This window comes from Carcharhinus amblyrhynchos, chromosome 1 (genome assembly GCF_965287045.1).
Source record: "Carcharhinus amblyrhynchos chromosome 1, sCarAmb.v2.hapA, whole genome shotgun sequence".
In the NCBI taxonomy this organism is placed as follows: domain Eukaryota; kingdom Metazoa; phylum Chordata; class Chondrichthyes; order Carcharhiniformes; family Carcharhinidae; genus Carcharhinus; species Carcharhinus amblyrhynchos.
In genome coordinates, this window is record NC_137324.1 from 140,904,980 (window position 1) to 140,917,251 (window position 12,272).

At 45.0% G+C, this 12,272-nt stretch overlaps 1 protein-coding gene across 4 annotated transcripts in view; it reads left to right on the forward strand.

The window, feature by feature from the left end:
• Positions 1–12,272, forward strand: part of fstl5 (follistatin-like 5) — a 553,829-nt gene that overhangs the window by 483,235 nt on the left and 58,322 nt on the right. For 3 of the 4 annotated variants that reach the window (XM_080193441.1, XM_080193454.1, XM_080193460.1), the window contains exon 11: positions 7,227–7,253. The exons of the other annotated variant lie outside the window; for it this stretch is intronic. In XM_080193441.1, the coding sequence (XP_080049567.1) occupies positions 7,227–7,253 (27 nt within the window). The remainder of the gene's footprint in view (positions 1–7,226; positions 7,254–12,272) is intronic. 4 annotated transcript variants of the gene reach the window in all.

Consider the following 12,272-nt stretch of genomic DNA (forward strand, 5'->3'; position numbering starts at 1 on the left):
TGGTCAACCTAACCTGCACATCTTTGAACCGTGGGAAGAAACCAGACCACCCGAAGGAAACCCACACAGACATGGGGAGAACATACAAACTCAGTGACCCAAACCGGAAATCGAATCTGGGTCCCTGGTGTCATGAGACAGCAGTGCTAACCGCTGTGTCACCATGCCATCCTGAAAATGACTTGCACAGGTTTAAGGATAAAAACCGACCCCCACCCCACTCCTGGCTGCAATTATTGGATCTGTGTATTAATGCCAAATGGGACAGCTTGCGGAATGTAACAACTTTGGGAACAATCTTAACCAGTACGGGAATTGAACCCACACTATTGGTGTTGCTCTGCATCACAAACTAGCTATCTAGCCAACTGAACTAAACTGACCCCCTGAAATGTAATTGTACACTTGACAAAGCAGGCTGGTGCAAGGCATCATAGGACTTAACAGACAAATCACACTCTTTGGAACAACGAAACCATTGAACGTGTATAGTTTTATCAACAAAAGTTATGAACAATACAAAAACTTACGAACCCCAAAGCCATTTCATGAATAGGGCTGTTCAATTGAACCCTGAACTCTGAAATGCAATGTAATGCAACAAGAGATTTATTTTATGCATATGAGTTACTTTGTGTTGCAATTGGTGCAGAAACGGAACGGCGATAATTATGGGGGTTTTAACCTGCATATTGATTGGTTGACTCAAGTCGGACGCGATGGACTTGAGGAAGAGTTCTTGGAATGCTGTCAGGATAGTTTCCTTGAACAGTATGTTACGGAACCTACGAGAGAGCCTTACTAACCTTATTGAGTTCTTTGAGAAGGTGACCAAAGAGGTGGATAGGGGTAAGGCAGTAGACGTGGTATTTTAGTAAGGCGTTTGATAAGGTTCACCATGGCATGCTTCTGCAGAAAATGCAGATGTATGGGATTGGTGGTAATTTAGGTACTTGGATCAGGAATTGGTTAGCAGATAGGAGACAGAGGGTGGTGGTTGATGGTAATTATTCATCATGGAGTTCGGTTACGAGTGGTGTGCCTCAGGGATCTGTTTTGGGGCCACTGCTGTTTGTAATCTTTATTAACGATCTGGATGAGGGTATAGTTGGGTGGATTAGTAAGTTTGCTGATGACACCAAAGTCGGAGGTGTGGTAGATTGTGAGGAAGGGTGTCGAAGTTTGCAGGGTGACTTGGACAGGTTGCAGAGCTGGGCCGCGAGGTGGCGGATGGAGTTTAATGCGGAGAAGTGTGAGGTAATCCATTTCGGTAGGAATAACAGATGTGTTGAGTATAGGGCTAACGGGAGGACTTTGAATAGAGTGGAGGAGCAGAGGGATCTAGGTGTATGTGTACATAGATCCCTGAAAGTTGGGAATCAAGTAGATAAGGTTGTTAAGAAGGCGTACGGTGTCTTGGCGTTTATTGGTAGGGGGATTGAATTTAGGAGTCGCAGCGTCATGTTGCAACTGTACACAACTCTGGTGCGGCCGCACTTGGAGTACTGTGTGCAGTTCTGGTCCCCACATTACAGGAAGGATGTGGAGGCTTTGGAGAGGGTGCAGAGGAGGTTTACTAGGATGTTGCCTGGTATGCAGGGGAGGTCCTATGAGGAGAGACTGAGGGATTTGGGGTTGTTTTCACTGGAAAGAAGGCGGCTAAGAGGGGATCTTATAGAAACATATAAGATGATTAGAGGTTTAGATAGGGTGGATGGTGATAGCCTGTTTCCTCGGATGGAGAAAGCTAGCACGAGGGGGCATGGCTTTAAATTAAGGGGGGGTAGTTATAGGACGGATGTCAGGGGCAGGTTCTTTACCCAGAGGGTGGTGAGGGACTGGAATGCCCTGCCTGCTGCAGTTGTAAATGCGCCTAGTTTGGGGGCGTTTAAGAGATTGGTGGATAGGTTTATGGACGAAAAGGGATTGGTTTAGATTAGTGGGTCAATGTTTTTTTTTAAAAATAAGACTGGTCGGCGCAACATTGTGGGCCGAAGGGCCTGTTCCGCGCTGTAATGTTCTATGTTCTATGTTCTATGTTTTTTTATCTTAGATCTGGTACTGTGTAATGAGGCAGGTAGAATTAGGGATCTTCTTGTGAGAGATCCTCTTGCAACGAGTGATCATTGCCCCAAAATTTCTGATGCAGATGGAGGATGAGAAAGCAGAGTCCCAAACCTGTGACCTCTGTTTGAACAGAGGGGAGTATGATAAGATGAGGGTGGAATTGGCGAATGTAGATCAGGGGCACAGATTGGTTGGTAGGACAGCTGAGGAACAGTGGAGGATTTTTAAGGAGATCTTTTTCAGTACTCAGAGAAATATATTCCGATGGTAAAGAAGGACTGTAAGAAAAGGGATAACCAGCCGTGGTTATCGAAGGAAATAAAGGAGAGTATTAAATTAAAAGCCGATGCGTACAGAGCGGCTAAAATAGTGGGGAATTAGAAGATTGGGAAAGATTTGAAAAACAACAAAGAATGACTAAGAAAGCAATAAAGAAAGGAAAGCTAGAGTATGAAGCTAAACTAGCTATAAATATAAAAAGTGATCGTAAAAGTTTTTACAGATATATAAAGAAGAGTCTGGCTAGAGTGAATGTTGGACCCTTGGAGGACGAGAGGGGGGATTTAGCGGTGGGTAATGAGGAAATGTCTGAGACTTTAAATCAGTATTTTGTGTCAGTCTTCACGGAGGAGGACACAAATAGCTTACCGAATATTAAAGATAGAGGGATGGTAGGAGATGAGGCCCTTAATACAATTACTGTCACTAGAGAGGTAGTGCTTGGTAGACTAATGGGACTGAAGGTAGACAAGTCCCTGGGAGCGGATGGAATGCATCCCAGGATTCTGAAAGAAATGGCAGATGTAACAGCAGATGCCTTAGTAATTATTTATCAAAATGCGTTGAACTCTAGGGAAGTGTCGGGGGACTGGAAAACAACTAATGTTACACCGCTGTTTAAAAAAGGTAGCAGACAAAAGGCAGGGAATTATAGGCCGGTTAGCTTAACGTCCGTAGTTGGAAAAATGCTAGAATCCATCATCAAAGAAGAATTAGCAAGACACCTAGAAGAGAACGGTTTGATCAAGCAGACACAGCAAGGATTTGTGAAGGGGAAGTTGTGTTTAACGAATTTATTGGATTTCTATGAGGATGTGACTCGTGCGGTAGACAGAGGAGAACCGGTGGATGTAGTGTTTTTAGATTTCCAGAAGGCATTCGATAAGATGCCTCACAAAAGGTTACTGCAGAAGGTTAGAGTACACGGAATTGGGGGTAAAGTGTTAGCGTGGATTGAGGATTGGTTATCTAACAGGAAGCAGAGAGTTAGAATCAATGGGTGCTTTTCTGGTTGGCAGTTGGTGACTAGTGGAGTGCCACAGGGATCAGTTCTGGGCCCTCAACTGTTTACCATTTACATAGACGAACTGGAGGAGAGGGCCGAGTGTAGGGTAACAAAATTTGCTGATGACACAAAGATGAGTGGAAAAGCGAATTGTGTGGAGGGCGCGGAAAGTCTGCAGAGAGATCTGGATAGGCTGGGTGAGTGGGCAAGGACCTGGCAGATGGAATATAACGTTAGCAAATGTGAGGTTATCCTCTTTGGTAGAAATAATAGTAGGACGGATTATTATTTAAAGGGTGAAAAGCTGCAGCATGCTACAGTGCAGAGGGACCTGGGGGTCCTTGTGCACGAATCGCAAAAACTCAGTCTACAGGTGCAGCAGGTGATCAAGAAGGCGAATGGAATGTTGGCCTTTATAGCGAGGGGGTTAGAATATAAAAGCAGGAAGGCCTTGCTGCAACTGTACAAGGCACTGGTGAGGCAGCAACTGGAGTACTGTGTGCAGTTTTGGTCCCCTTATTTGCGAAAGGATATACTGGCCTTGGAGGGAGTACAGAGAAGGTTCACCAGGCTGGTACCAGAGTTGAGAGGGTTAGCTTATGAAAAGAGATTGACTAGACTGGGCCTGTACTCATTATAGTTTAGAAGGCTGAGGGGGGGATCTTATAGAGACACATAACATAATGAAGGGGCTAGATAGGGTAGCGGTAGAGAGATTCTTCCCGCTTAGAAACGATAACAGGACTAGAGGGCACAGCCTCAAAATAAGGGGTGGGGGCATTTTAGAATGGAGTTGAGGAGGAACTTCTTCACTCAAAGGGTGGTGAATCTCTGGAATTGTCTACCCATTGAAGTGGTGGAGGGTACCTCGTTGAATACATTTAAGTCACGGGTAGATAGGTTTTTGATAGACAGGGGGATTAAGGGTTATGGGGAGAAAGTGGGAAAATGGAACTGATCCACTTCAGATCAGCCATGATCTTATTGAATGGCGGGGTAGGCTCGAAGGGCGAGATGGCCTACTCCTGCTTCTATTTCTGATGTTCTTATGTTCTTACGTAAGTTGTCTTGATAAGACAGTTCTTCTCAGACGTGAGAATGTCAGATATCTGGTTCAGCCATTGACAGGAATGAGAATTGGTGGAAATAGTAACTTTATCCTTTGTAGCTCAGCATCTTTGTTTGCTAAACGACATGGGGAAGAAGCATCCAGATTCTACAGACCAATAAAATCCCACGATGTCACAGTATCCTGATAGAAGTCTACAAGATTACCTGATAGAAGTCTATAAGATTATGAGGGGCATGGACAGAGTGGATAGTCAGAAGCTTTTTCCCAGGGTGGAAGAGTCAATTTACTAAGGGCATAGGTTTAAGGTGCGAGGGGTAAAGTTTAAAGGAGATGTATGAGGCATTTTTTTTTACACAGAGGGTGGTAGGTGCCTGGAACTCACTGCCAGGGAAGGTAGTGGAACAGATACGATAGTGAGTTTTCAGGAACATCTGGACGGGAATAGAGGGATATGGTACCCGGAAGTGTAGGGGGTTTTAGTTCAGTCGGACAGAATGGTCAGTGCAGACTTTGTTGTTTGATAGAATTCAATTGGCTAAGGTGTATGACAACTGTTAACGATGATTGCTTTGTACTCATTAAGACTGGTTCATAAACACCAGAGAGTGGGAAAAGCAAACTTGAGAAATGTGTCATTGTTTTGATGGATATATTGTAACCTCAGAGTGGTATTGGAATGCTCAAGGCCTTCTCTTCTAGTAGCGTTGCCCAATGCTAATCTCTCCCTTTGATCGTTGGTCAAATAAAGATATGTCTTTAACCAGGACACTGGCTTTGTGAGCCTTTGTATTAGCTGAAGTTTCGGTATTACTTAGGGGACGATTATAAACGGGCTCAACTGATGGTAAAGTGGTAAAGCGCTTAGTGCGATTGGTGCCGGTTTTCACGACCGGTGCCATCTTACAAGCGCAGGATTTCGGGCACGGTCAGCCTCTCACCGGAAATAGGCAAGAGGCAGGCTAATGCATGCAAATTTATTTTAATACTGTTTTACATCTGCTAAGCGAGCCTGGTGCACATCACCTGGGGGAGCTGAGGGCAAGGTGGGGTGTCCCTTAGGCAGTGCTATGCTGGCAGTGCCACCCTGGCACCTGGGCAATGCCAGGAGACAGCACCAAGAAGTGGGGCCAGTGAGGGTGGAGCCAGTGGGGGAGGGACAGTGGGAGGTGGGATAGGCCCATGGGTAAGTGGGCCCAGTGGAGGGAGAGCTGTGGGTGGGAAGGCCCATGGGTAAGATGGCCCAATGGGGGAGAGGCTAGTGGGAGGGGTAATGGGGGGAGTGGGCCCATTGCCACTCTACAGTGGTCAGTGAGGAAGGGAGAGGGAGCCCCCGCCAGCCTGCAGTGATCGGTGGGGGGAGAGCAGCGGGTCCATGATTGGCGGGAGGTGGGTGGCGGGTCCACGATTGCTAGGGGGAGGGCAGTGGGTCCACAATCGGTGGCGCTGGGCAGCGGGTCCATGATCGGCGGGGGGTGGGCAACGGGTCTGCAATCGGTGGGGAGAGGGCAGTGGGTCCACGATTGGTCTGGGCAGCAGGTTGGGTTCGGCGGAGGCTATATATCGGGTCGCAGCCCCCTGCTATTTTGCAAGGGGGGAGTTGCTTTAGGCTCCCTCTTTGTCTGTCCGATCCCTGCTACTACTAATTCGCAATTGCAGCATCAGCACTACCTCCCTCTGTATGGTTTCATGCACATTAACCCCTCCCCCAAAGGCTTCTGCAGCAAGCAACAGACTTGTTCAAAATTATGCAGGTGAAGTTCATACGGGGGGGGTGTGGGGGGGCCTGAAGACACACCCAAAAGACAGATCTGAAACCCTCCCAGTTTCAAGTCCACCCCAGCACTTTAGAAAAAAGTGGTAAAATTGCCCCCACTGACTTTGAAAAGACCCCACAACAGGAGTGTGGAAAGTGCTATTCAGCATTTGTATCAACTGAGATCATAATATCATAGCATCCCTGCAGTGCAGAGGAGGCCATTCGGCCCATCAAATCTGCACCAACTTTCTGATAGAGTATCATACCCAGGCCCTCTACACTCTCCGCATAACCCCATACATTTCCCATGGCTAATTCATCTAAACTTGGTGTCCCTTGGGACACCAAGGGGCAATTTAACATGACCAATCCACCTAACTTGCATATCTTTGGACTGAGAGTGAAAACCAGAGCACCAGGAGGAAATCCATGCCGACAATGTGCAAACTCCACACACATCCAAGCTCGGAATTGAACTTGGACCCCTGGAAGTATGAGGCAACAGTGCAAACCACTGTGCCCACCATGAGATTGGATTCCATATTTAATATATGGACCTTTTATTCAGTGACACTGCATACATTTGGCTAACCATTATTTAGATCATTTAAATTATATTTCCACCAAATGTGTTGTAATTTAAATTGAATGTTGGCTGTTATCATTTTGGACTGAAGGTGAGTCACCTTACTCACAGAAATTGCATGGAGTATTTGCATGTGTCTGAGAGTTTTTCTTAATCTTGTAATATTTTAAACAAGCTATTAAAATGAATCATCAATATATTTTCAAAGAGCACTGATATTATAACAAAGAGCTGCTCTCTGTGGAATCTCAGCATCCTTTATATTCTTTTTGGGATTTTCCTCACTGTTCGAAATGCTTTTGAACGCTTTACAAAAACTTCCTGCATGATTTATTTTTGCTTTTCTTGTGGAAAGTTATCATTGATACCCTACACCATCAATTTGTGGCCTTTTGGTTTGTTCTTGAAATTAATATTTTTGCAGATATTTATTCATATTCTTGTTTTTTTGATGCTGCAGTTGCAAACATACTGTGGCGAGAGGAAGGTACTGAAGCAAGTCTTTGTCTTGTAGTCATTGTGTGCTTGTCATCTTTTGATTACACAATAGTTGTTAAAATGTATTTATCATAATTATTGTTCTGAATGTTTTCTGTATCCAAACTTTTAAATGTGTTGTTAGTCAGTAGTAAAGTGATATTGGTATTATCTTTAATAGCAAGTACATAACTACTCGTTGTCAAAGCAGTAGACCTAGAAAATTCTAAAGAGAATGTTTAATTGTTATCAGCACAGTTACAATTTATTGTACACTAGGTTAGATTTAGCCATTGCAAAGAATATGTTTTAAATTTACTGCAAGTTTACTTACTGAATCTTTGAAACTAATCTTTGAATTAATAAGAAAAATGAAGGAAATGCACAGCAGATCAGCCAATTGCGTTACTGAAGAAAGAAATGCTGCCAAAATATTGGTAGGATGTCTGGCTATGTTTAGAGTAGATGAGGCCCAGATGGCTGATGCTGAGATTGCTAAAGGAAGTGGGAGTGGAGCAAATGGAAGAGCCTGCCATATTCTTAATCTTCCCTAGACATAGAACAAGTGATCGAGGATTGGAAAATGTCAGAGCATCCCTCGTAACTAAAGACTGGTGAATAGGTTTTACCTGCAATTATCAGGGAAATTAATTTACAGGCACTTTGCAAGATTTGAGTTCATTGAGAGCCAACGTGAACTTGTAAAAAAACAGATCACATTTGATTATTCTAGTTAAATTTTTTGATAATGTAACAGAAAAGGTCGATGAAGGGGATGCACTGAATATTATCTCTATAGACTTTTAGAAAGTGTCTGACGAAATACTGTATAAATTGCTGGTTAATAAAATAGAGGCAAGTGGAATAGTAGGATTAATGTCAGCTTGGAATAAATATTGGCTTAAGGATGAAAAGCTGCGAGTCATTGCAAATAATTGTTTTTTAAACTGGAGGATGGTAGACAGGGATCAGGAAGAAAATTTCAAAATTTTTCTATTATACCAAACTTAAGAGGTGGGGTAGATAGTGAGGGTGATACCAGTCAATTGCAACAAGGCATAGATTGACCAGGAGAGTGAGTAGAAAATGTTAGATTGAATTTAATTCAATGAAGTGAGAAGCAAAAAAAAAATTCATATACAGTACTGAAGAGTGCGTGGTGTGCAGGGATAAATGGTTCCATGTGCTTTGATAGTGACAAGACATTTTGAGAGAAGAATAATATGAGATATTCATAACTTCTTTTATTCATTCATGGGAGATGAGTGTGGCTGGATATCCAGCATGAAATGCTCATCACTAGTTGCCCTTGGAGGCAGTTGAGAGTCAACCACAATGATGTGGCTCTGGAGTCACATGTAAGCCAGACCAGTTAAAGATAGCAGATTTCCTTCCCTAAAGGACATTAGTGAACTAGATGGTTTTCCCAACAATCAATAATGTTCATCAGTAGATTCTTAATTCCAGATATTTTTTATTGAATTCAAATTCTGCCATCTGCCGTGGCGGGATTCAATCCTGGATCCCCAGAACATTGGCTAAGTTTCTGGATTTCAAGAAGCCATCACCTCTCCATATTGAGGTGTTCAGTACAAAAGCAGTGAAGTTATGCTGAACATAAGAACATAAGAAATAGGAGCAGGAGTAGGCCATCTAGCCCTTCGAGCCTGCCCCGCCATTCAATAAGATCATGGCTGATCTGAAGTGGATCAGTTCCACTTTCCCGCTTTCTCCCCATAACCCTTAATTCCCTTGTCTGTCAAAAACCTATCCACCCGTGACTTAAATATATTTAGCGAGGTAGCCTCCACCACTTCAACGGGCAAAGAATTCCAGACATTCACCACCCTTTGAGTGAAGAAGTTCCTCCTCAACTCCATTCTAAACTGCGGCCCCCCTTTATCTTGAGGGGGGGAGGGCGCCCTCTAGTCCTGCTGTCCTTTCTGAGCAGGAAGAATCTCTCTACCTCTACCCTATCCATCCCCTTCATTATCTTATACGTCTCTATAAGATTCCCCCCTCATCCTTCTAAACTCCAACGAGTACAGACCCATTCTATTTAGTCTCTCTTCATAGTCCAACCCCCTCATCTCCGGTGAACCTCCTTTGCACTCCCTCCAAGGCCAAAATATCCTTGCGCAAGTGCGGCGACCAAAACTGCACACAGTACTCCAGCTGCGGCCTCACCAGTACCCTGTACAGTTGCAGCAAGACCCCCCTGCTTTTATATTCTATCCCCCTCGCTATAAAGGCCAGCATCCCATTCGCCTTCTTGATCACCTGCTGCACCTGCAGACAGGGTTTTTGCGAGTCATGCACAAGGACCCCCAGGTCCCTCTGCACCATAGCATGCTGCAGCTTTTCGCCCTTTAAATAGTAATCCCTCCTACTATTATTCCTGCCAAAGTGGATAATACACTTGCTAACATTGTACTCCATCTGCCAGGTCCTCGCCCACTCGCTCAGCCTATCCAGGTCCCTCTGCAGACTTTCCACACCCTCCACACAATTTGCTTTTCCACTCATCTTCGTGTCATCAGCAAATTTCGTCACCCTACACTCAGCACCCTCCTCCAGATCATCGATATAAATGGTAAATAGCTGAGGCCCCAGCACCGATCCCTGCGGCACTCCACTAGTCACCAACATTGTTATAAAGGTCTAGTTATGCTATATTTAGAGTATGGTGCCGAGTTCTAATCATCATCAGGAAGTGTCTGATGTTCCTTGAGAGAACATAAGAACATAAATAGGAGCAGGAGTAGGCCATCTAGCCCCTCGAGCCTGCCCCGCCATTCAATAAGATCATGGCTGATCTGTTGTGTCTCAGTTCCATATTCCCGCCCTCTCCCCATAACCCTTAATCCCCTTGCCTATCAAAAACCTATCAACCCGCGTCTTAAAAATATTTAGCGAGGCAGCCTCCACCACTTCAACGGGCAGAGAATTCCAGAGATTCACCACCCTTTGAGTGAAAAAGTCCCTCCTCAACTCCGTTCTAAACCGCCCCCCCTTTATCTTGAGGCTGTGCCCTCTAGTCCTACTGTCCTTTCTGAGCGGGAAGAGTCTCTCCACCTCTATCCTATCCATCCCATTCATCATCTTATATGTCTCAATGAGATCTCCCCTCATTCTTCTAAACTCTAACAAGTACAAGCCTAGTTTATCCAGCCTCTCCTCATAGCTCAACCCCCTCAACTCCGGAATCAGCCTAGTAAACCTCCTCTGCACTCCCTCCAAGGGCAAAATATCCCTGCGTAAGTGCGGCGACCAAAACTGCACACAGTACTCCAGCTGTGGCCTCACCAGTGCCCTATACAGCTGCAGCAAAACTTCCCTACTTTTATATTCAATCCCCCTCGCTATGAAGGCCAGCATCCCATTTGCCTTCCTGACCACCTGCTGCACCTGCAGGCTGGGTTTTTGCGACTCATGCACAAGGACCCCGAGGTCCCTCTGCACCGCCGCCTGCTGCAGTTTTTCACCATGTCCTTCCTACCATTATTCCTACCAAAGTGGACAACCTCACACTTGCCAACATTAAATTCCATTTGCCAGTTCCTGGCCAATTCGCCCAGCCTATCTAGATCTTTCTGCAGACTCTCCACACCCTCCGCACAATTTGCCGTTCCACCAATCTTGGTGTCATCAGCAAATTTCGACACCATACACTTGGTTCCCTCCTCCAGATCATCTATATAAATGGTAAATAGCTGAGGCCCCAGCACCGACCCCTGGGGCACTCTACTAGTCACCATCCGCCAATCCGAATAGCACCCATTGACCCCCACTCTCTGCCTCCTATTTGACAGCCAATCCTCTATCCACGCTAACACCCTACCCCCAAATCCATGCCCCCTGACCTTCTGTAATAACCTCTTGTGAGGCACCTTGTCAAACGCCTTCTGAAAATCAAGAAACACCACATCCACCGGCTCTCCTCTATCCACTGCCCTAGACACATCCTCATAGAACTCCAATAAATTCGTCAGACACGACTTCCCCTTAACGAAACCATGCTGCGTCTGCTCTATCAAACAATTCTCCTCAAGATGCCTCGCTATTTTCTCCTTGATCACGGATTCTAACATTTTACCTACAACAGACATTAAACTAACCGGCCTATAATTCCCTGCCTTTTGCCTGCCACCCTTCTTAAACAACGGCGTAACATTAGCCATTTTCCAATCTTTTGGCACTTCCCCGGAATCCAGCGACGTTTGGAAAGTAATCACCAAGGCATCCACTATCACCTCTGCCATTTCTTTCAGAACCCTTGGATGCATTCCATCCGGTCCTGGGGACTTGTCCACAATCAGTCCCTCCAGTCTGTTGAGCACCGCCTCTCTAGTAACAATAATGTCATTCAGACAATAATGTCACTCCACTCCTACCATCTTTCCATCGCTAACACCCGGCAAATTATTCACGTCCTCCTCCGTGAAGACCAAAACAAATAAGTTATTCAAGGCCTCAGCCATTTCCCCATCCCCTACCACTAAGTCCCCCCTCTCATCCTCTAAGGGTCCAACGTTCACCCTAGCCAACCTCTACCAGAATTGTCCAGGAATGAGGATTTTTGGCTTCAAGATTAGGTTGGAGAAACAGGTCTTGTTTGGAACAAAGGACATTGAATGGAGTTTTGACAGAGATGCACAAAATTATGATAGGTGTAGATAAATTAGCAAAATAAATGGCTCTAACATTCATAAACAAAGCAGCCTGTTTGTTTTGCACCCCATCCACAGACATTCAGTCCTTCTACCAACTATGTACAATAGCAGTACTATCTACAAGATGCTCTCCAAGAACTTCTTAGACAGTGCCTACCTCTAAAAAGAACAAGAGCAGCAGATATATTGGAACACATGGTGAGTGGTGTCACCATCCTGACTTGAAACTATATCACCATTCCTTCGCAAGCTGCTAGGTCAAAATCCTGGAACTCTCTTCCAAACAGCACTATGGGTGTATCTACACCTCATGGACTGTAGTGGTTCAAGAAAGCAGTTCACCACTGGCTTCTCAA